This window comes from Chanos chanos, chromosome 12 (genome assembly GCF_902362185.1).
Source record: "Chanos chanos chromosome 12, fChaCha1.1, whole genome shotgun sequence".
Taxonomy (NCBI): domain Eukaryota; kingdom Metazoa; phylum Chordata; class Actinopteri; order Gonorynchiformes; family Chanidae; genus Chanos; species Chanos chanos.
Window position 1 is genome coordinate 21208802 of NC_044506.1, and position 23696 is coordinate 21232497.

The 23696-nt window shown below is 42.0% G+C and overlaps 4 protein-coding genes and 1 non-coding gene across 5 annotated transcripts; 3 read left to right on the plus strand and 2 right to left on the minus strand.

Moving 5' to 3' along the window:
• Positions 1–757: 757 nt before the first annotated feature.
• cks1b (CDC28 protein kinase regulatory subunit 1B) lies at positions 758–2949 on the minus strand. The gene is made up of 3 exons (XM_030789404.1): positions 2870–2949; positions 2627–2754; positions 758–810 (listed from the first exon to the last, which is right to left on the minus strand). Exons 1-3 carry the CDS (start codon positions 2926–2928, stop codon positions 758–760), a joined length of 240 nt encoding a protein of 79 aa, XP_030645264.1. The 5' UTR covers positions 2929–2949.
• Positions 2950–4639: 1690 nt separating this feature from the next.
• Positions 4640–4711, minus strand: trnah-gug (transfer RNA histidin (anticodon GUG)). Its single transcript has one exon. It is a non-coding gene; the product is annotated as a tRNA-His (tRNA).
• A 1198-nt stretch (positions 4712–5909) lies between these two features.
• LOC115824855 (fibrous sheath CABYR-binding protein-like) lies at positions 5910–9997 on the plus strand. The gene is made up of 6 exons (XM_030788583.1): positions 5910–5990; positions 7722–7836; positions 8063–8147; positions 8672–8775; positions 9376–9930; positions 9992–9997. Exons 2-6 carry the CDS (start codon positions 7771–7773, stop codon positions 9995–9997), a joined length of 816 nt encoding a protein of 271 aa, XP_030644443.1. The 5' UTR covers positions 5910–5990; positions 7722–7770.
• A 19-nt stretch (positions 9998–10016) lies between these two features.
• Positions 10017–16534, plus strand: pbxip1a (pre-B-cell leukemia homeobox interacting protein 1a). The gene is made up of 6 exons (XM_030789364.1): positions 10017–10273; positions 10384–10614; positions 12812–12843; positions 13269–13331; positions 14474–14636; positions 15210–16534. Exons 1-6 carry the CDS (start codon positions 10024–10026, stop codon positions 16268–16270), a joined length of 1800 nt encoding a protein of 599 aa, XP_030645224.1. The 5' UTR covers positions 10017–10023; the 3' UTR covers positions 16271–16534.
• A 5625-nt stretch (positions 16535–22159) lies between these two features.
• On the plus strand, positions 22160–23082 carry s100a11 (S100 calcium binding protein A11). The gene is made up of 2 exons (XM_030788584.1): positions 22160–22288; positions 22948–23082. Exons 1-2 carry the CDS (start codon positions 22160–22162, stop codon positions 23080–23082), a joined length of 264 nt encoding a protein of 87 aa, XP_030644444.1.
• Positions 23083–23696: the final 614 nt, after the last annotated feature.

Below are 23696 nucleotides of genomic sequence, written 5' to 3' on the forward strand. Positions count from 1 at the left end.
TTAGATAAGTGTATTTCTGAATTCGCAAAATGTCTATCGTTGTAAATTAAGGTCTGCAATATCGTTAATTACGCCTCAGTTTAGTTTAGCCTACTGCACAGATAATCACTGTATTAATTCTGAATGTTTAGGCATCCTCAGCGAACTCTGAATCAGATAATGTAAATAATGTCCATTAAAGAGAGTTGAACTTTTTTTTTTCTTTTTAAAAAGCCTGACTTGTAGTTCCTCATATTCATCGTCTCTTTTTTCATATAACTGAGTATTCCGAAACAACAGGCCAAAACGATGACGTCACGTCAGAGACATTTGAAGATTCGTTCGAAAAAGCTTGGCAAAAATTCGGTACAGCCGTGCCGAACCACATATACTCCATTAAACAGGTAAGCAGATTTCCATGACTTTTCCGAAACTTTCTGTATTTATTTATTTTTCCAAAACTTCTCCAGGCCTGGAAATTGCTATTTTCAAATTCCATGACTTTTCCAGCTTTTTCATGACCGTACGAACCTTGTCATTTATAAACATGAGCACAGACCAACAAGACATTTTATGTATTGCACCTTCAAACTTTATTAAGCCACAAATACGCTGTGTTGTGTTGATGACAGTAACGTTAAAAGCAGGTGTGATTCCGTCAGACAGATTATAAAACTCCATTTCCAGATTAAGATTGATAAAGCACGTGAAGCTGAGATAAGCGGCATTGGCAGTGTTTGTGGTAAGTAGTCTGTCGTCTCTCTTCGTCTCTCTGGGGTTACTGGGCCTGTGTGGCTGGCAATGGACGCCGAAACAGCAGAATGTGAGGTTCTGAAAAGAGGGAAAGAGGGAGAGAATTTGAGTGAAAAAAAACCCCAAAAACATGGAGTAATGACGAACTTACGCGGAAAAAGCCTCAAAACAGAATGAAGATCAAAGAGAAGCGTAACAAAACTGTGACGGGACAGGACATGGAAAACAAACAAACAAACAAAAAGCCCCAGAGCCCTTTGCTGTTGTATTATGGGTTACAAGCAATTCTTTTAACTTTATAATATAGTCAGGTTAGCAAGAGAGAGGAGGTTGCTAGCTTTGCAGATTTATTTAGTATCACGAATTTCCAAGCACTGTCCTTAAGTACCACACAAAACTATTACTGCACAGTAAATACATTTACAATGGAACAGACATAACTACCTCTGCTTTTTAACAATTTCCCCACTGAGGAAGGGGGCACCAAACTGGCTTTAGGGCGGTAAAAACAACATTTCTGTCCAAATACTCGGGATAATCACCACTGTCTGAACACCTTCTGGGTTACCATGCACCATTTCAACAGCACTCTTTCCAATTACCTAAGCAGAGGTTTTTGTCAGAGCTTGTCTGACGAAACAGTGCTTAGCGACAGTTGCTAAGCACTGACTGGCAGATTGCCATGCCAATCATTATTTTGCAAAGAGTCAGTTGCAGCATGTTCCCAGGCAGAGACCAGTTGTATTGTGGCGTTAAATAGTCTCAGCTGAACTGAATTGGAAGAAGCTGAATTGGGAAAAGGGGATAAAAGTAAAATATCTGCAGTTCGCATTGTGGCTTTGTGTTTATTAACGTTTCATTCACCTTCTGAGGGAGCTCACTGCACCAAACCATAACTTATGCCATAACAGGGACACCAAAACCGCTCTCTGTAAGACACTAGGTCTACAAGTTTGTCTGGTCATGTCTCACAAATGTACTTGTCAATTAGAGGAGAACATGGTGAAGGATGACTCATCTGATCATAAGACACATATATCCACTGCATGTATTCTCTGCCTCACTTTCAGTACAGACCTGCATGTGTAGGAGTAACCAAAGAGTTTATTCAGTGACACCCCCACCATCAGCCCCTACAAGCCGTGAATGAAATACAGCACTGAACAGACTGCTTTTGTTCTGTTTGCTGTTTACCAAAGTTCTACACAAATATTGACAGTGAAATGACTCAGAGCCGCTCATCTGTTACTGCTTGTCTCAAACGCACACACGGGTCTCACAGTCACGCGAGTATGTGTTTCTGACCACAGCTGATAATGCTTTTCCCCTGACACTTCAAAGCAAACATCACCTGTGCCACTGTTCCTCCTGAAACGGCAGCAAGCGGAAACAGCCCTAATCACTAAAACACCTGCCTTCTCTTGTCAAGGTGCTGGGATCTCTTCTCTTCTGTTTAGACATGACCACAAGAGTGCTGGTGAACTGGGCCTGTCCAGGATTGTTACATATGGTTTTAACTGACACTAACAACTGCTTAATGAACTCAGGAACGGAAGTGGTCGGAACGCACCTGATTTCAATACCGATGTGTTTTCTTCATCTATACAGCTGTTTCAAGTTCCTCTCTTTGGTGCTGTACAAACCTTAAACGCGTGGCAAATGCTAACAACTTCATAATAGTCCGGAATGATGTACGGACATGAAGCTAGTCCTAACTAACCATATAAATTAGAAAGAGTAACCCTTTAAAGATCGTATCGCATCTTTTCGCGTCCTCGGAGAGAGACAATTTAATTTGTCATTTTAAATATCGAGTTAATTGACGAGAGATCGAGGGAGAGATCCATAGAACAACTTCTCCGCGATGACAACGTCACAGAAACACACTTCTGACCTGGTTGATGTATCATGTAGTGTACCCAGCCCTGGCTTTGCTGAACGCCCAGATTCCTCCACTCCGTCTCGGACATAAGGTGGGTCTTAGGTACGCGTTTAGCCATTTCCTTGGGAAGCATGACGTGTCTACGGCAGAGTGGGTTAAAATAATTACTTCTGTCATTTAAACTGAGGTTCAAACGAAAAATATGTTATCATTCATTCATAAGCAAATGAGTGATTCAGTAGCTCTGTCATTTACCTGTATTCATATTTATCGTCATCGTATTTATCCGAGTAGTAAATCTGCTTTTGTGACATGATGTATCGCCTGACAAGGACAAAACACAGAGCCAAGGCAGAAATCGTGAGTTGCGGTTACGTTATTGAACAAATCGTTTGGTTAATCAATAACGTTAAGGTGACCATCTACCTTAAATAAAACCTAACCATAGAGTACGGAGGAAATTTAATGACACTCGATAAACATAAACTATCATTAAACTTATTAGACAATGTTAACACTACTTTGTTAGTAGCTAGATTGCTTGTTAGAAAATTGACCATAGTGCATCAGACGTCCAAAAATACATTTTTGGCTACTTGCAAATACAACTCCTAATTAATAGAACCCGGTAGTTTGACAAAACAATTGGAAAAACGGTTTGATGATAAAAATGTACAAACTGTAAACAAATCCACGTCTTTTTCTCTCTTTGCTCGCCTCAAATTTCCCTCCCAAGCCGAATATTCTTTTTCTGTTCGATTTTTCGCAAGACAGTAAAGCGGGCCCATGACCGCCACCCTCTGGTCTGGAGTATTAAATCTCGTGCGGGTTGGTCAAATAACGGGATATATTTGCTACTTGACTTGTGGTGAACAGACTTTCGAATGATCAGCGGTTTAAATATTTTTTTGCAGTCGATAAACACGTTAAGAAAATAATTCAGTTGGTGCTTTCTTGTACTTGCTGAATGTTTCCTTAGTCCATGACACTAATGATTATTGAAATACACACTGATCCAACAACTTTTAACTATCATGGTTTTACAGATGAAAATACAATGGGTCTGCTATAGACTAACTGGGCAATGGGTAAGCGTGTCACAGATCTTTTTTTTTTTGTAACAAAAACAGATAGCAGCAGGATACCCGTATGCCCCTGGTGCTTGGGCCACTAAGCACAACAAATGAAACATGAGGGCTTACAATGACACATGGTGGTGATCTGGTGCATCTGTGCTCTACCTGCCCTGGAGTCTATATATATATTTTTAAGTCTTACTGTTATTCATTTATAGGTCTAGAATTGCTTTTTTGTTGTTGTTGTTGTTGTTGTTGTTGTTGTTGTTGTTGTTGTTTTGGAACCAAATTGCTAATCAAAACACAACATCTGTGCTGCCCAAAGTATGAAAAATAATTTTCCCCTCTCATTTATCTCTGAAATTTCAAAAGAGGATCAAGGTCATCAGAACCGACCATTAAACTGTGAAAAGTGAATGATTTTTTAATAAGCTGTTTGAGCTTGGCTCCTCATTCTGATGATAATGATTAGATTAGATTTTTTAGATTAGATTCAACTTTGTCATTGTGCAGAGTAGAGGTACAAAGCCAATGAAATGCAGTAGCATCTAACCAGAAGTGCCAAAGCATAGTATTATTTACAGATAAGTGCAGGTATAAGTGAATGCTGCAGTATAAGTGATGCTATATCTTACAGTATGTACAGCATTATAGACAGTGGTGAGCGATATATACAGATATATACATGTGGGTGTATATGTATGTGTGTGTGTGTGTGTGTGTATATATATATATATATATATTAATTATGTTATACACAGAGGTGAAGCTGACAGAGCAGGACAAGGAGTGTATATGTATGGGTTGAATATACATAATAGACAAAATATTTACAGTAGGTTGTATGTACAGTTTAAATAGGGTACTCTGAACAGCATGAGGTAAAGCCAGTGCAAAAGAGCAGAAGCACGTGCATATAAGTACAGTGATAAAAGATAGGCGAGTGAGGTGCCGTGACCCGGATTCGAACCGGGGTTGCTGCGGCCACAACGCAGAGTACTAACCTCTATACGATCACGGCTCCATACTGATGTCTGTATTGACTGTGTCACCTGGCAGTTGGACAAGCCTCTGTCATTCCACTATTGTGATGGATAAAGCTCCAAGTGCACATTCGTTCAGTTTATAAAAGCATGCCTCTGCATGCTGAACGCATCTGTACCTTTCAGATACCAGAGATGAATGCTACATCTCTTCCTCTGTTCACATTTAGCCGCTGAGGTCCGTTTTTATAATTGACAGTTGAAATGGAGCTTTTTCTCTCTCACGTCCTCCTCATTAGCCCCATCTTCCCCAGGGTTGAGGCTGTCACTCAATCTGTCTCTCACTCTGTCCTCCTCCTCCTCTTTCATTCTTCATGGGTTAGCACCATCAGTCACTCCATTACTCTTTCGAATTTCTATTCTCCTTCTCCATCATTTCATCAAGCTGATGGGTCCAGTGTAGATATTAATGAAGAGTGGAACTTTCTTAGTGTAATGGTGTAGACAAACGTGTTCAAATAAAGGAATTCAGTTAATTCAAAATGTAAGAAACAAAATATTGTCAACATCATTGTTCTACAGCTGTCATACCTATTACCCTCTGAGCTTTCCTGATGAGTATTAATCGGAAAACTGGAATCAGTTCAATATTTTTCCCATTACTACATATTAATTGTATTCAGCAGCTGTCCAAATTATCAGTACCAAATCCAGTCACAAGTCTGAAATGCTTTGAAGCGTAATTAAGATGTTATAACCGTGTGTTTAAACGTGTTAGTATACAGACGGGCCAAACCAAATTTTGGGGGTCTGCCAATGGCCGAACAAGAAACAGGAGCGCGTGCTGCAACGTAAGAGTAACACAGGGACTGTCCATTGGGAAGCCCCTACAAATATAGCCCTTATTATGTCGACGTGTCAGTATACTGCTGGACGACATGCTTCTACCCCTCCTGAAGAAGCTATGTACACGTTTATATATATATATGGGTTGTCGGAGATCACCAGTGTTGAGTTTCTCTCGTCAATTGTAAGACAAGAAGCCTTCGTATATAGCTGGTCACTTTCACCTGGGTCTGTCAATCCCTTAGAAAATGCACTGTTTCGCCTTTATGACACTCCGTTTTCATTGGATATCTAGGGATTGAGGGAGGTGTCGTACATCAGGGCTTTGCGATCCCATTGGAAACGAGAGCTCAGTGTAACTGCAGCGTAGAATTCTCAAAGTTCCGGAGTTCGCTGGAGAGACGCGTCAGACAACAAGGAGCACGCACGAACCTTTTCCAGCAAATTGTCACGAAGTTTTGACCTAACAGGGTAAGAGTGTGACACGAATTAATCTCAAAACGGAGGTGCTCCAATAGCAGTCGTGTCTTTTTGTGTGTAGATGGCGGACGGAGGCGCAGTGTTATGTTGTGTGTGGGTGAGAGCTGAAAAACGCTTGTGCATAGTTCTTTGTCAACATTAGACAAAGCAAGTTAAGATGCCTTTATCCTCAAGTTTGAGCCGCTTTGTGACATGTCGTCTTTGCGAACTCGTACGCATGTATAAGAAAAATGGATTATGGACGTACAGCTTGTATCGTTGAATGTCGTCGTTGTGTGGAAAGGCTACATTAGCCAGCAAACTCAAAAACGGTCTGACTATTTTGGACACTAGACAAGGCCGTCACGCTCTGTACAGATGGTACACACAAGGGAGAAGGTTTAACTCCTATCAGACCCCTCCCCTATATCTGACAGAAAGTGGTCTGCTGTCGTTTTTTGATGATATGGTGACTTCAGTGGTTGCTAAGGGGACAGCGCAGGATGTCATAGCCTTGTCACTAAATACAGCAACACTTCGGATTGTTTGCTATAAAAAATTATAAATAACCCGAGGTTTGGTTAGATTAGATTGTTTTGAAAATTGTAGCCTCGCTCTGGGATATTTATACATCTGGATAATTTCGTCCAGCTTATAATGACGATATTATCACTCACCTGTTATTACTGGGGATGGAAGATAACTTTAAATACGATACGTTCAGCATTACTGACAGCAAGCAGGGCGCAGATAAGAATTGGCAATATTACATATAAAGTGAAAGAGAAAAATTTCATGCACAAATTATACATGAAACAATTCAGGGGTTTAATGGACATCAGGGCTAGTGTGTCTCAACACCTGTCGTTGTTATTCTGTGACAAACTTACACCCCCAGTCATCTCGGCTTCTGTCTGCCTTTATTGCGCACTGTTTCTGTTGTAGACACCCGCTTTAATAAATGATGAAACATATTGTTAAGTACTTCGTTTAGAATTTAAGATCGCCGCACTGATTGGTCATTTCTGTACCGTTGTAACAAGGGGACAATGTTGCTCCGCGAGTGACCACAGTAACTGCACAGATTGTGAGAAAAGAAACCTACGACACTTGGTGGGCGTGGTCGATCAAAGGGGAGGATTCTGAACGCCGCAACGACTGGACTGTTTATATTTGTGCTTGCACAATAAGGAATTACATGTATGACTGTTCCTTTGGACACGCCCACTTGGCGAAGCTGTCTTAGAAACGAAGATTATTTACTGAGCGCAATTGACTATGAAAATAGTAACAGCTGTTTACACAAAGACATAAATAAATGGCTTTGTTTAATGCTGTCCTTTTTTATTTAAGTTTATGCATTTTACGCTACATAAACCTTTATAAACAGACTTTTTTGTTTAAGGGAAATTCTTGCACATCCGTTTTATTTTCATCCATTTCACGGGCGTTATTCTCCATCTGAAGCAGGGACATTTGTACTTGTTTCAGTTGCCTGGCTGAACTGATCTCAAAACAGTTACCGTGGCACCAACATATCTCATAGTCTGTCATCCAGTGATCTGAAGCCAGTAAACTTTAGAATCCCAGATTAATCTTTGCCATTTCATCCAAAAAAAAAGAGAGAGAGAGAGAGAGAGAGAAATAGGCTATGTTAGCACACAACATTCAGCAGTAAACATAGTGCTGATCTCTTAGTTACTGTAATATTTTGACAAGCTTTGTTGTTCCATGCATCTGCAGAGACTCCTGTGTAATTCCTGAAGGTGCTGTACCAGGCCACAAGAGGGCGATGTCTGATCACAGCACCAGCAGCAGTGCCTCGTCCACCAACAGCTGGACCATCCTCTCTCCAGAGGTAAACAAACAAACAAACCAAGGCCACCATACGAACAACAAACTTTTTTGACTCAACTAAAACACATGTGTTGATACTAGACTACCTACTGATGTGTTGATGATCTTAACTATTTTTTAATAATTAGAAATGTAACCACAAAATGTTCTTCGTCTGATTTTGGTATATTGTAATGTAGACATTAAGTTCGACAATGCTCACGTAGGAATTGCATGGTTTATTTTAGGTTGGCGCCGTCGATGCACTTGGCCCAGGTGATGATGGGACAGAGAGCCTTAGTGATGCTCCGAGCTTGTCAGAGGACCTGGCAGGTATCTCCCGATCTCCACACACAGTCGATTAGGTGAACGAAACCAAAAGCGTCTTTATGAGCCCTGACCGTCGGGTCCGAGTGGATTTTACAAATACGCTGTTGGATTCTCCAGGCTGTTTCTCTTCCTTCTCTGACTGAACAAACACTACCAAATAAATACAGGCTTATACTCGGCATGGAAAAATACATGTAAAAAGACAAATGCCAGAGAGTCAGAAGTTTCTGATGGAAACTGTGATCAGGAGGGACATGCATCACTGTACATACATACATATATGTTTGTGTGCGTGTGTGTGTGTGTGTGTGTGTGTGTATATATATATATATGTATATGTGTATGTGTATGTGTATGTATGTATGTATATATGTGTGTGTGTGTGTGTATATATATATATATATATATATATATATATATATATATATATATATATATATATATGTGTGTGTGTGTGTGTGTGTGTATTTGTATATATGTAATTAGTACTACAGTAATTGTGTGGTGTTGTATTGTTTTATTAACAGGGATGTCAGTGGACGCGAGACTGAGGGAGCATGAACTCCCAGTGGAGACGGTGCTGTCAGAGGAACTCCCAGTGGAGACGGTGCTGTCAGAGGAGGGTCACCAGGTCAGTCCAGCTCCTCCACAGTACACACTGACACAGACATTTACACAACACCATTCAAGACCATTATCAGAGCTGTCCTATCTAGCCATCTGTTTATCTAGTTAGTTACTCATTATTACCTGTCTTAAGTATAAAATTTACTCAAATTTTGAGGAGTTCAGAGCTGATTTGAAGAATTGCACTTCTTCAGTGGTGAATACTGTTAAAGAGATCTTGGTAATTAACTTGTTTCAGTGTATTTGTGCAACTTTGCAACTGCAATTGTGGTCATTTGGCAGATGCTCTCGTGAGAAGAGCAGTCAAGACTGAGTACAAAACAAGCAACACTTCACTATCACGGTGTACGACTTCCTAAAAGTAATTACCGAAAGTTCAATTTCAGTTCATCAAATGTTCTCAATCCATATTCAAACATTCAGTGTTTTCACTCCAACGTGAGGGGAATCGGGAAGTTAAGGGTCTGATGTTTAGTCACCTTATTGGTACATAAATCTTGCAAATGTGACCACAGAAATGGTCACAAAACCCTTTGATTCAATCAGTACCTTTTCATTCATCTCAGTGTTGCTGAACTAAATCCCACTGTCCTCTCTTCTCCAGGTCTGCCAGGAAACGTCACCAGACATTTATGAGGAGGGCCCCTCTGCATCCGCCCAGGCTGTCCTCACCTCAGACCCAGAGATCCGCCCCCCTGTCATCCACGACACCATCACCTCCTCTCCTCCCGATAATGACGACCTGCTGGGAGCCACCCCTTTCGCCATCACTGAATCAGCCCTCCTCCTCACAGAGGAGCCAGCCCTTTCTCAGCCTCTCACAGAGGAGCTCGCTGGCAGCCCCGCCCCTGATAGCTTGGTTCACCAGAGCCCCGCCCCAGAAAGCCTGATTCACCAGAGCCCTGGGCCTGAAGCTACCATTGAAGAAAGCTCCTCCCCCGAGAGCCACGCCCCTGAAGTTACCACTGAAGTGACTTCTTTACCCGCCCACCAAGTCTCTGCTGAAGAAAGTTCTGTTGTTCAAAGCCCCGCCCCTGAAATAACTGCTGAAGAGAGTTCTCCTCCTGAGAGCCCTACTGCTGAGGCAAGTGCTGAAGGAAATTCCTTCCCTCAAAGCCCAGCCCCTGAAGTCATGACTGACATTAACCCAGCCCCTGAAGTCATGACTGACATTAACCCAGCCCCTGAAGTCATGACTGACATTAACCCAGCCCCTGAAGTCATGACTGACATTAACCCAGCCCCTGAAGTCATGACTGACATTAAACCAGCCCCTGAAGTTTGCCCTTCCCTTGACATTCATTCAGATGTAAGCCCTATCCCTGAAAGTCCACCCCTAGTTCCCTCACCCTCTGACTCCCCCTTTGACTTTGGCTCCACACGAGAGAGTCCAGCCCCTGAAACCCTGTACCCAGAGACCACAGGCACGGCTCCTGCAGAGGAGCGCGAGAGGGAGGAGACTGAACTAGCTGAAAAGCTGACAGAGGTGGTCAAGGAGCCAGGTATGAAAGGAAAGGAAAACTGAAAGGATTCTTTTTCCTTACTGGATTTCAGAGATGGTGTAGATTATGGAACAGATGTAATGTTTTTTTGGTTTTTTTTTTCCTGGCAGAATCTTTAGGTGCAGATTTTGGGGTGGACAGGCCTGCCGTGGATGACGGGTTAAGGCTTCGACATGCGACGCCCGCTGTTGCTCTGAGGAGAACCTCAGACGAGGAGGACGAAGAGGAGGAGGAGGTGTTTGTCCCTCCCAAGAGAAAAGAGGAGAAACGAAGCTTCTCTCTGAATCAGCTGATTATCGGTGCTCTGGTCCTCCTCTGTCTCGGCTCCCTTTTCTTCTCTGGTCAGTGTAACAAGATAATACACCCACCCACTGCCAGTCTGACGCACACACACGCACGCGCACTCACACACACGCACACACACACACTAACTCACACACACACACACACACACACATACTCACACACACACGCTCATGCATGCATGCATGCACACGCACACACAAACACACACTCACACACACACATACGCTCACGCATGCACGCACGCACACAGACACACACACGCACACACACGCTCATGCATGCACGCACGCACACGCGCGCACACACATACTCACACACAAACATACACGCACGCACACACACACACACACACACAAACACACACGCACGCACACACCCCATCAGTCGTTTAAAAGGCTCTCCAGAATGACTCACAATGATAAAGGTGAACACAAAAGCCTAGGGCTAAGTACAAAACAACATTATAGTCCTAAAAGTGAATAATACTTTACGTGGATGCATCAAAACAACACTTTTCAAAAGCGGCACTTTTTTCTTTGTTTAACAAAGAATGTCACGACTCTTCCTGGCCCCTCTCATCAGAGTGCTGTGCATCTTTTCACCAAACACACCACCTGTGCCTCGTCTGCTGTAGTGTTAGAAAAAAGAAAAAAGTCTAAAAATAAGAGAGTACATGCATCAACTCTTTACTTGAAATAAAATTATTTTCCTTTGAGTGGATTTATAAGTGTATGGTAATGTCTTTATCCTGGTTTTAAGTGCATAAATGTATATTAAATTTAAGTTCGTAGCCAGCTGTGTAAATGTTTGACGGCTTCCTGTGACCAGGTTTGTTATACACCCACTTATTTTTGAGGAGTACAACTCGTTCATATCTTATGGTTTAGCTTTACTGATTACATAGCGTAATAAATATTCCAACGTTCAATATTTTCTTGAAATTCGCTGCTCCATTCTGCAGGCCTTTACATCATTTTTTTTATGTAAGTCGTAGTTGAAGAAATTGGTTCCAAATTGTTCTGTTCAATTTAGACTCCGACCTAATAACAGGAACTGAGTTGATGTCCAAATGAAAGTGATTAACTTCACTTCCTGTTACACTAGCAAACTGAAGTGCCACGTCAGTCCCGCTGACACCGCGTCTCCCAACTCCCAACAGCAACAGGTCCCACCGCAAACCACGGAGTCGTGTTTGGATCGTGGTGGGAATGTGACTGCGTCGTGTTTGGGTCGTGGTGGGAATGTGACGGAGTCTCATTTGGGTCGTGGTGGGAATGTGAAGGAGTCTCGTTTGGGTCGTGGTGGGAATGTGACGGAGTCGTGTTTGGGTCGTGGTGGGAATGTGACGGAGTCGTGTTTGGGTCGTGGTGGGAATGTGACGGCGTCGTGTTTGGGTTGTGGTGGGAATGTGACGGAGTCGTGTTTGGGTCGTGGTGGGAATGTTTTGCTGTTGTGGAGATTGTGCTGAGGTTTTGGTATCTTAATGTTTTTGTTTTGTTTTTTGTTTGTTTGTTTATATCAACAGACTGAGAAATCTACTTTTTCTATCATTGACCTTCACATTTCTTCATTTATTCTTTTATCCAAAGTGACGTACAACATGCAAACAAACAACACGTACACAGCTAAACAGACACCAGACAGTCCTAGACGTGAGGTGCCGTCCGGTGCGGTCTATGAGTACCAACCTACAACAACAGGCTGTACAGTGCAGATCGCCAACGTCATGCTATAAAGAGCGTTTAACTACTCCTGCTTAGTTAAGACCAAAACCTTTTACTCAAGTTCACACAAGCCGTTTTATTTAGCATAGATCACACGCGTTTCGCACCGTACCGTCCTGAACCATAGGACAGAAACAGTGAGACAGGCTGACGTGAATCACATACACCAAGTCCTCGCAGTTACGAGAGGAAACTTCTGATCGTGAACAAAATTGTGGTCCCAGGATAAATCACTCTCCCACACTGCCCTCTACTGTTAGGGAATAACATCACAGACGCACTAATATGACAGAATATTACAATACACATCACATATGCACAACAGAAAATCAAACATATATCCCAGCTCAGATACTAATACTGATCTACTAATGATAAGTATAAGCACAGATGTTACATTAAGAGGCATGTAATGTAAATGTATTCAAGCTTATATATTTGTGCGGTGCTAATAGCTATTTAGTCTTAGTTTCTTTCAAGCTAAAAATATATTTTCATTTCTTAACAGATGATTCTGATGGTGTGGAACTGACTGATCAGGTAGGTCCCTCTCTTCTACTTTCCATCTTTTCGCCTGTGTTAGTCCATTTGATCTTTGGCTGATATTTGGCCTGTGTTAGTCCATTTGAACTTTGGCTGATGTTTGGCCTGTGTTAGTCCATTTGATCTTTGGCTGATATTTGGCCTGTGTTAGTCCATTTGAACTTTGGCTGATGTTTGGCCTGTGTTAGTCCATTTGATCTTTGGCTGATGTTTGGCCTGTGTTAGTCCATTTGATCTTTGGCTGATGTTTGGCCTGTGTTAGTCCATTTGATCTTTGGCTGATGTTTGGCCTGTGTTAGTCCATTTGATCTTTGGCAGATGTTTGGGGGGATTGCCGACATGGCTGAAGCGTAAGAGTTCAGAACTGTTTTGTTCTGTATGAAATGGACTAAGTTTTGTTCCCTCCACCAATCCATTCACAGGAAGTCCTCAGTAAACTTGACCAGGAAAAGAAACAGATTGCTGTTCTGGAAGCCCAGCTACAGGTCAGTCTTTCTCACTTTCTTTCTCCACATTCCATATTCATTTACTTCTTTCTGTAATTTGACCCATCACAGACGCCGTAGTATCTATCTGAATGAGAAATATTGTGATTTTACTGTGTGGAGACACAAGAGGACAGTCTTGTCACTGAGCAGTACAAAATTCAACTCTGGAATCATTTGTTTTTCCTCAGTCCTCTGTCAGCTGTCAAAACTGTCTGGCCTAGAGAGGGAAAATACATCAGAAATGTGTTCAGATACCCTCCCACACACACACACACACACACACACACAAAAAGTGGTTTCATTACCTTTGATTACGTTTGTTGACTTTTGACAGCCTTAATTTCACAGCATAAAACACTGTGAAATCTGTTTTTTCCTCTTATCATTTCAAATAATTTTCTGAAGAAAAATCCTGTTTTGAGGAGCTGCTTGTCATCAGCTAATGGGAAGAGTTGAGACACTCCTTCAGATGACTAGTGTCATTCTGACAGCCGTGATGTCACAGGGATCATATTAAATAGAGCAAATATCTTGTGGGGTTTTTTTATGCACAGTATTAGCGTGGGTTAGATCAGTGTGTTTCCTCAGATAAAATCACAGCCCCATCGTCTGTATGCAGCCTGCTCAGAGACAGACCAGGGTCTGAATATTTGGTCCATAACAGGTGGAGCTTTCACATCAGCTAAAATAAAACGGGAACACATGTATCTGATGTGAGAGCATCCTTAGACTTGTTCACGTGCCACACAAAGCCTTAAGTGTGTCTGACTGGACAGCGCTCTCTTTATAAATGTAATAACTAAAATACTAATCAGCTAATCAGGACTGCCCTGTCAACATTAACTTTGCCGTTGTATTCTGTAGCACTCCTGACACTAATCACATTGTGAGCTTTGTAGCCGGTCACTTTGCCACTTAGCATTCTCACATCTGATTTGGCTCCTGACATCTGTACAATCTTACATCCACTCGCAATGTTCAGCAATGCAGCATAGCAGGAGACATGAAAAAGTCTGGGGTTAAAAGCTTCCTGGCCACATGTGTACCGTTAGTATATCTGAATATCTGTTATGGTGATGACATTAAAAGCTGTTAGTAGACAATTCAGTTGTTTTATATCTGTTCCTTTACACGCTTAGGCCCAGAGAGAGGAACTGGACAAAGCTCTGAAGATGGCTGCAGACAGTGCAACCGCAGAGAAAGAAAACACCAAACTGAAAGAGCAACTGTCCGCATTACCCGGCCTGAAGGAGGAGCTAGAGACACTGAGGTCCCGAGTCATCGAGCTAAGACAGCTCACAGGTACTGAGAGAGAGAGACAGATACTGTGAACTCACAGGTACTGAGAGAGAGAGACAGATACTGACAGAGAGACGGGTACAGACAGCTCACAGGTACTGAGAAAGAGACAGATAGACAGATACTGTCAACTCACAGGTACTGAGAGAGAGACAGATACTGACAGACGGGTACAGACAGCTCACAGGTACTGAGAGAGAAACAGATAGTGACAACTCACGGGTGCTGACAGAGAGACAGGTGCTAACAGAGAGACAGGTGCTGACAGACAACAGACAGGTAGAGTTCTGAAAAGGGGGCGTTGGAATCAGAGGGACAGAGGAGACAGAACAATGCGTGACTGTCTGAAAATGTTATTTTTCTGTTTTTGTCAGTGGTTACATTTGTACCATGGTCATACACTCTGTGGTGCTTTCTTTCATTTTTCTGTTTTTGTCAGTGGTTACATTTGTACCATGGTCATACACTCTGTGGTGCTTTCTTTCATTTTTCTGTTTTTGTCAGTGGTTACATTTGTACCATGGTCATACAGTCTGTGGTGCTTTCTTTCATAGTTGTTTTCTCTGTCGTCCGTAGCTGAAGAGGAGACCCCCGAGCCAACCTCCAGCTCCTCCCAGCCCTCTGCCGACAGCCCCGGAGAAGCAGTTGTGACTCCCCCTCGCCCCGACAGGTGGCAGGATAAGAAGGAGAAACTCCAGAGACAGAAGATGCTTTTGGAGCAGAGCAGGAGGAGGCTGGAGGAGATGAAGAAACAGGGGGCGTATAAGAAGGGCGTGAGAGAGATGGTGGAGATGCAGAGGAGACTCTCGGAACAGGTGGAGCAGCTGGACAAGAGGGAGGGAAGGAGGAGGAAACACCAGGAGGACGAGAGAAAAAAGAGAGAGGGCGGCTGCGAGCGGGAGAAGAAGAGACAGGGGAGCGGCTGTTGGACGCGGGACGAGATGATGAAGAGGAAAGACGAGAAACACGGCAGAGACAAGCGCGATGGCGGATGGAAGGAGCATGACAAGACCTCCCACTCTCGGGAGCACTGGAAGAAATACCGAGATCAGTGGGAGCATAAGAAAGATGAGAGAAGGATGGAGAGAGAGAATAGAAAGAAGGAGAGGCCCTGGCAGGCCAGCCGCCGCCAGACATCTCCCCATCACCAGCACGACCGTCATCATCATCATCATCATCATCAACAACAACACCACAGCCATCAACAGTCCCAGAAGGCCCAAAACAACAAGCTCCACAGCTTCTGGAGACACCAAGAAGAGAAACTCAGGAAGAACCAGCGCCCCCCAGAGGGTTGCCGCGGTATTGCCAATTGTGCCGCAGCGGAAGGGTTTGTTCCTGTGCAACTGGCTGAATTTCAGCCCGTCCTGGACCAGTACCTGGGTAAGCTTCAGGGCCTGCCCTCTGACAACGAGGAGGCGCTCCGACGTCTAGTCGCCCAGTTTTTCAGCGGCGGCACCTTCGCCCATGACCGCATGAGCTTCGGTGAGTTCGCCGAGGATGTGGCGGACGTACTGGAGGACCTGGCCGACATTTTGGAGGATGAGGAGTGGGGAGGCAGTAATGATGCTTTGGAAGAGGAGATGGAGGAGTTTGAGAAAGAAGTTTTGTGGAAGTTTGCCGCGGCCACTGCTTAGAACAAAGGAAGAGGATTACAGAGAAAATTAAAAACAACAACAACAACAACAACAACATCAAAAAAAACAATCCAAAAACCAGATGTGATTGTAATGATCTGTCCCACCCTGTGAAACATTTGTGTAAAAAGAGTGTTTGCCTTCAGTGAAGTCTGATCTACCTCTGTTTGGTCCGTTTTTTTTCTTTTTCTTTCCCAAAATGCTGTGCTCGCCTGTCCTGCTGTGTGTCGCCTAAATAACCGAGAGAGTCGACTGTCCAGTGGTGTCTCGGGGGGGGGGGGGGGGGGGGGGGGGGGGTGTTCCCACAGTGGTTCTGGATCAACCCGTTTGTGTACTGTCATTCAGTCTTGGACCGTGTTGGTTTGGGGGCCAGAGGAGTCGAGCAGGGAGTGAACCTGATCTGACTGTTTTGAGTGACACTTCTGGGTTTCATTAAGGAGAACAGAAGGAGGGTCTCTGTGGCTCCAGGGCTATGAGTATCATCCAGAGAAAAGAGCTCCCTCGTTTCCCAAAGAGTTCATTTCCTTTATTTAACAGAAAAGCAGAGGAACTTCTTCATTAGCTTTGGAGTCTGCCCTTTCTCAATGAAAACACTCTTTAATTACTGGTTCATTTCAAACCAAAACACTGTGGTGTTTACAAGTAGGCCCAGCCTTTTTTTTTCTGAATGAAAACTGGGTTTTCTTTCTGACTGCCCTGCAATACATTTTCACAGCACTTACAACATTGATATATTTCTAGACGACGGACACCACAGGTGAGATTATCATCATTTCAGCTAGTGTTATTAGTATGACAGTGACTGTGACCGCCCAGGAGAGCCACTGACTGACAGATGGCATTGTGTTTTGACTGTGTAGGGGAATGCAGTGTTGAACACGTTCATTTGATCAAGCTGGTAGGTAAACTTAACTGAACAGTTCTGAACCGCAATGAACTATGTATATGTTCCATTTCAGCCCCTATTTCTAGGTAGAAGCAGACAGTTCTCGTATCTGTGTGTGTGGTCTCGGTGTTTGTGCGTTATGGGGACACTGTTTGAGTTTGCTGATGTGCCGTTTCATGTAGGGGAATGAAGGAAACAAATGATTTTTTTTTTAAATTCTAAAACATTTCAGTTTTTCTCCCTCGTTTGAGAACTTCACTTCCTGCAGCATCCACATCTCAAAAGCTACTATCAGTCCAATCCCCGAAACACAAACACGCCTTCTCAGAGTGGTCAGCTTTAGGTTCAGACGGCAGAGAGTCACTTAAAATGCACATAAAAAATGTGTAACAAATTAAACGTGTGATGAATGGTCATTTAGTGAAGATCATCTTCAGAATGACATGTAGCCATAACAACATGGAGTATTTATAAAGTGTTGGTTGGTTGGTTTTTCGACGGTACTTATAAAAATAGCTGAGAGAATATTTCTCCGTTTTGAAGGCAGCTGTGTTCACATTCTCCAGTCTGCGTCTTATGGAACATTTCCTTCATCAGCGGAAAAACACTTGGCGGAAAAGCTTTTTTTTCTCTGGAGTGAATTCAGAGGTTCCGGAATCCTGAATCAAATCCAGCAGTAGTGGGAGATTCTCGGACAGACAAGACTTTGCCATAAGCTTTAAAACAAACAAACAAACAAACAAACCAAAAAAACAACCATGCTACACAATCAAATCTGAAATCTAAACGCGCACAATGGAATCGTTCTATGCTGTGTACCAGGCTGCATTTTTTGTTTCTTTATCAGTATCTCACAGGAGTTATTCATATAGCATAGTCTTACTGATGAAATCTGAACGCATGTGACCCCTCCCTCTCCTCTCTGTCCACTCCTCTCCAAACAGAACCGGCTGCGGTACCCGTATCATGTGTGTGTGATTGTGTACGGGCCAGTAATTGGAAGGTACCGGATGTATGAGGTGAGCAGTCACTTGGGTTTGTGTCCTTATTCGCCGGGAGCAAACTGTTCAGTTTTGTTGTCCGGGTTTCCAAGTCATTTTTGTGTCATCTGTAAAGAGTTTTCTTTTTAATGTCCTATAAATATTTGTGTAGAAAAAAAAAAGAAAAAAAGAAAACAGTGATTTCAGAAGGATTTTGCTGTTTTGCTGTTGAGGTGAAGTTAAATTCATATTGTCTTAGCGAGCAAAAAAAAAAAAAAAAAAAAAACTAAAACAAAAAAAAACAACAAAGAAGCAAACAAACAAAAGAACAAGTGTAAGTTAAGTTGTTGTATCTGTCTGTACTAGATGAAATCATTTTTTTTTCTCTCCCTGTTTGTGTGTGTTGAAGGAAAGACAGGAAGAAAGCACACTGTGAGCAGATTATACTGGCCTTTTTAAAAGCCCACTCCTGGTGGTTAATGTAAGATGAGATGTAGTTGATGCCATATTTTCTGAGGAAGAAATGAGCTGTGCTTTAATTTCACAGAACGATTGTGTAATACTCTCCTGTTTTCAGAGTCAAAGGAGAACTGCTGGAGAAAATAAAATAAATGACAAAAATGTCAGAATAAACTTTGTTGAATTTGTGAAAATAATCACAGTTCATGATTTTTCTTAACTCTGTTTTTTTTTTAACTCTCACTCAAAGTTCTCTCTTTCTCTTTCTCTTTCTCTCTCTCTCTCTCTCTCTCTCTCTCTCTCTCTCTCTCTCTCTCCCCCCTCTCTTTTCTAATTTACCCCGTCTCCAATTCAAATGCTAACATTCAGTCACACGCACCCACACACTGGGTTGTTGGAACATCTGAGCTGCATTGCACCTACAGTGGTTTCTCTCTCTCCCGTTGTCTGACTCAAATTCAGTCATAGCTGTAATTCTAGCACAAGCACATTCAGTGTGTAGTCAGGTCACAGCTGGCTAGCTAACAAGACTGCTTTAGTTCAACCACACTGATATTTGGATCAGTACTACCTATCAATACATTGAAAAGACACACACACACACACACACACACACGTCAGGAAATGATAAATATGTTGTTTGTTTGTGTGTTAATACTATGTGATTATTACCATACAGTTTTTTTCCGATGTTGTGCAGCACACAGTAGTTCATGATGGGGAAATTTCACAGAAATGGGAGCAATTAATATCTTTTTAGATGACTGTAAGGCCACTTTCTCCTTGCTGGTTTGTGTACCGCACTGTCAACTCAAACACAGAGTATTTTTAAAAACAACTTCAAGGCCTCAGTCAGTGCCCTTCTCTCTATTACTGTCACTTGTGGAGGAACAAATCTATGACAATAAATCAGACAATCAAGAATGCGGGTAAGAGAAAACTGTAAACTAGCAGATCGTTCTGCGCATCTGTCAGACCACACAGCTGATCAGCTCTGACATGTTGGTACAGCACATTCTTACTGAACATATCTGGGAGTGTGCTTTCTTTTTTTGTTTGACATAAAGCTGTATTTGGACCGTCTTAGAAAGGATAAATGTATTCAGACTGGCAGGAGAAATGTGAGGGCCGTATTCAGTCTGTTTTAGTAAAAGAGGAGAAATGTGAGGTTGTATTCAGAGACTGTTTTAGTAAAAGAGGAGAAATGTGAGGTTGTGTTCAGAGACTGTTTTAGTAAAAGAGGAGAAATGTGAGGTTGTATTCAGACTGTTTTAGTAAAAGAGGAGAAATGTGAGGTTGTATTCAGACTGTTTTAGTAAAAGAGGAGAAATGTGAGGTTGTGTTCAGACTGTTTTAGTAAAAGAGGAGAAATGTGAGGTTGTGTTCAGACTGTTTTAGTAAAAGAGGAGAAATGTGAGGTTGTGTTCAGACTGTTTTAGTAAAAGAGGAGAAATGTGAGGTTGTGTTCAGACTGTTTTAGTAGAAGAGGAGAAATGTGAGGTTGTATTCAGACTGTTTTAGTAAAAGAGGAGAAATGTGAGGTTGTATTCAGACTGTTTTAGTAAAAGAGGAGAAATGTGAGGTTATGTTCAGACTGTTTTAGTAAAAGAGGAGAAATGTGAGGTTGTATTCAGACTGTTTTAGTAAAAGAGGAGAAATGTGAGGTTGTATTCAGACTGTTTTAGTAAAAGAGGAGAAATGTGATGTTGTATTCAGTCTGTTTTAGTAAAAGAGGAGAAATGTGAGGTTGTGTTCAGACTGTTTTAGTAAAAGAGGAGAAATGTGAGGTTGTGTTCAGACTGTTTTAGTAAAAGAGGAGAAATGTGAGGTTGTATTCAGACTGTTTTAGTAAAAGAGGAGAAATGTGAGGTTGTGTTCAGACTGTTTTAGTAAAAGAGGAGAAATGTGAGGTTATGTTCAGACTGTTTTAGTAAAAGAGGCGAAATGTGAGGTTGTGTTCAGACTGTTTTAGTAAAAGAGGAGAAATGTGAGGTTGTGTTCAGACTGTTTTAGTAAAAGAGGAGAAATGTGAGGTTGTATTCAGACTGTTTTAGTAAAAGAGGAGAAATGTGAGGTTGTGTTCAGACTGTTTTAGTAAAAGAGGAGAAATGTGAGGTTGTATTCAGACTGTTTTAGTAAAAGAGGAGAAATGTGAGGTTGTATTCAGAGACTGTTTTAGTAAAAGAGGAGAAATGTGAGGTTGTATTCAGACTGTTTTAGTAAAAGAGGAGAAATGTGAGGTTGTATTCAGACTGTTTTAGTAAAAGAGGAGAAATGTGAGGTTGTATTCAGAGTCTGTTGTAGTAAAAGAGGAGAGATGTGAGGTTGTATTCAGACTGTTTTAGTAAAAGAGGAGAGATGTGAGGTTGTATTCAGAGACTGTTTTAGTAAAAGAGGAGAAATGTGAGGTTGTGTTCAGACTGTTTTAGTAAAAGAGGAGAAATGTGAGGTTGTGTTCAGAGACTGTTTTAGTAAAAGAGGAGAAATGTGATGTTGTATTCAGACTGTTTTAGTAAAAGAGGAGAAATGTGAGGTTGTATTCAGACTGTTTTAGTAAAAGAGGAGAAATGTGAGGTTGTATTCAGACTGTTTTAGTAAAAGAGGAGAAATGTGATGTTGTATTCAGTCTGTTTTAGTAAAAGAGGAGAAATGTGAGGTTGTATTCAGACTGTTTTAGTAAAAGAGGAGAAATGTGAGAGAAACGTGAGGGTTGTATATAGTGATGATTCAGACTGTTAAGGATGACGTAATGTTGCTGTGTCAGTTTTATGTCGTGTTATCAGACTGTTTTATCATGTTATCCTAATCATTTCCTGATAAAGACTGTTTGCATCTACAACACTGTGGTTTAACCAACTGGATCTAAAGTTGCATTGTCATCAGTCAACAATCCTGTATATCACACTCTTCATTTCCATGTAGAATTCTGTTGTTCTGTTTCTATTGTCATAACTCATAAAACACTTACGTGTTCTTCTGTGTGAAATTCTGTATGTGCGTGTCTGTCTTAGAGAGAGAACGAGACAGACAGACAGACAGACAGACAGAGGGAGGAAGACAGAGAGAGAGAGAGAGAGAGAGAGAGAGAGAGAGAGAGAGAGAGAAAGAGAGAGAGAGAGCCGCTGGAGGTTTTTGTTAGGAAAATTCTGACAGTTGATGGGGGGTCTGTGTGTGTGTGTGTGTGTGTGTGTGTGTGTGTGTGTGTGTGTTTGTGTATAGAGGATGAGGGTTCTGTGTTTTCCGCTGAGCTCCGTGCTTCAATGGTGTAAATAAAAAGGGAAGAGAAGAACAGAGAGAGAAAACAAGGTTCCACACACACCTGCTGCACTTAGCCTAACTCTTCTCCCAGGTACGTGGTTTTTACACTCTCTCTCTCTCTCGTTCATTCTGTCTTTTTTTTCAGTATGCACCTCAGAAAACTGCTTTCTTATGACAGAGGGTTACCCTGAAAACACAAAGTGTGCTTGTCAGTCCAGATGTTGTGTTTAATTCAGTCCACAAATGGACATTCACACACAACTCTCTTGTCTTGGTTTCCAGCTGCTAGAATCTCTTCACCACACCATGGAGGCTGCTATAGACACACTGGTCACTCACTTTAAGACCTACGCGGGAAAAGATGGTTCTTCTCAAACCCTGAGCAAAGAAGAGTTTCAGAGCCTGGTGGTATCCCAGCTCCCTAATCTAGTCAAGGTCAGTTACTCTTCATAATCTTCACGCATGAATGACACATCACAGGTCTGACCTTTTTGTCAGGATTAAGAGATGTCAGGAATGAGACATTGTCTTGGCAAATGTCAGGAATCTGTGAGTGATGTAAAAGCATGTGTGCTTATAACATTGCAGATATTATCTAGCGACTTATTATTGGACTCGGTTTATCAAGCTATTGCTTGGTTTTAAGACACTAAAAATATTTTGGTGCATTTTTTTTTTTTTAATTTTCATTTATCTTCTCCCCTCCCCCCAAAAAAGTCTTGCAGTATTTCATATTTGACCATTGTTTGTTTCACATTCAGAACTAAGATTTCCCCTTTCAACTGGTAACACCTTAACCGGATGGGTAGCACCATAAACGGTACAGATGCAGCACTGTGTACGAAAATATTTTATCCACGCGTCAAATCAGGGGAGAGAAAGACGCGAGACGAAACTCAGGAATGTGGTTCCGGCCTGTATTTCCCCAGATTTTTCGATCAACTGAAAAGAATGTGAAGCATTTGCCATAAAAGCGCCGCTAGAGGTCGCTGCTGCCGCTGCTGCTGTTCGTTTCTCTCTCTCTCTCTCTCTCTCTCTCTCTCTCATTCATACTGAATATGAATAGCTCTCTCTGTCTTGTTGATTACCCACAGAACGCCGCTGATCCTGCCGTCATTGACCAGCTGATGGGCTCGCTGGACGAGAACAACGATGGCGAGCTAAATTTCTTGGAATTCTGGCAACTTATCGGCAAACTAGCGAGCAAGCGCGGCAACTTCAGTCTCTGAGAGACCAGACGCTTATCAAACAGTAACGCCAAGTTTAACCGCAATACCGTTCTTATGGTCGTAAAAATATTGACGCTGTACACTGTGGTTAACCATTTCCAAGGCATGTGATTCCAAATAAAAGGGACTATTGTTTTATTCCATATACTACATTGTCTTAATCTCTTTATTGATTGCACCATAATGGGGTTTTTTTCTATCTCTGATACACATTGACTCACACATTTTCTCACGGTAAGACACTGTTGATCAACCTTAATTTAATATAATCATTACACTGCAATAAAACACCTTATTCACTGACAGAGGGTACTCCTATTATGTTGCATTGAAGCAGAGTAGGTGCCATAGACAGATTTGCAGGTGAAAAGAGAGAAAAACCTTACTCTACATTGTGTTTACTGGTTGCTTTGTTTAAAAAAGAAAAAGAAAAAAAAAGTAGTTCAGAGTGAACCTTGGGGGCATGAACACAAAAATCCTGCAATGACGTTAAGATGTTTGTAGCTCTTGGTTTTGTGTCAAAAATGGCTTAAAATCAAACTGCTTTTTTCCTGCCTGTTTTGTATGACCACTGAAACACTGGTCCCTGATCATGACCCATGCCAAAGGACCGG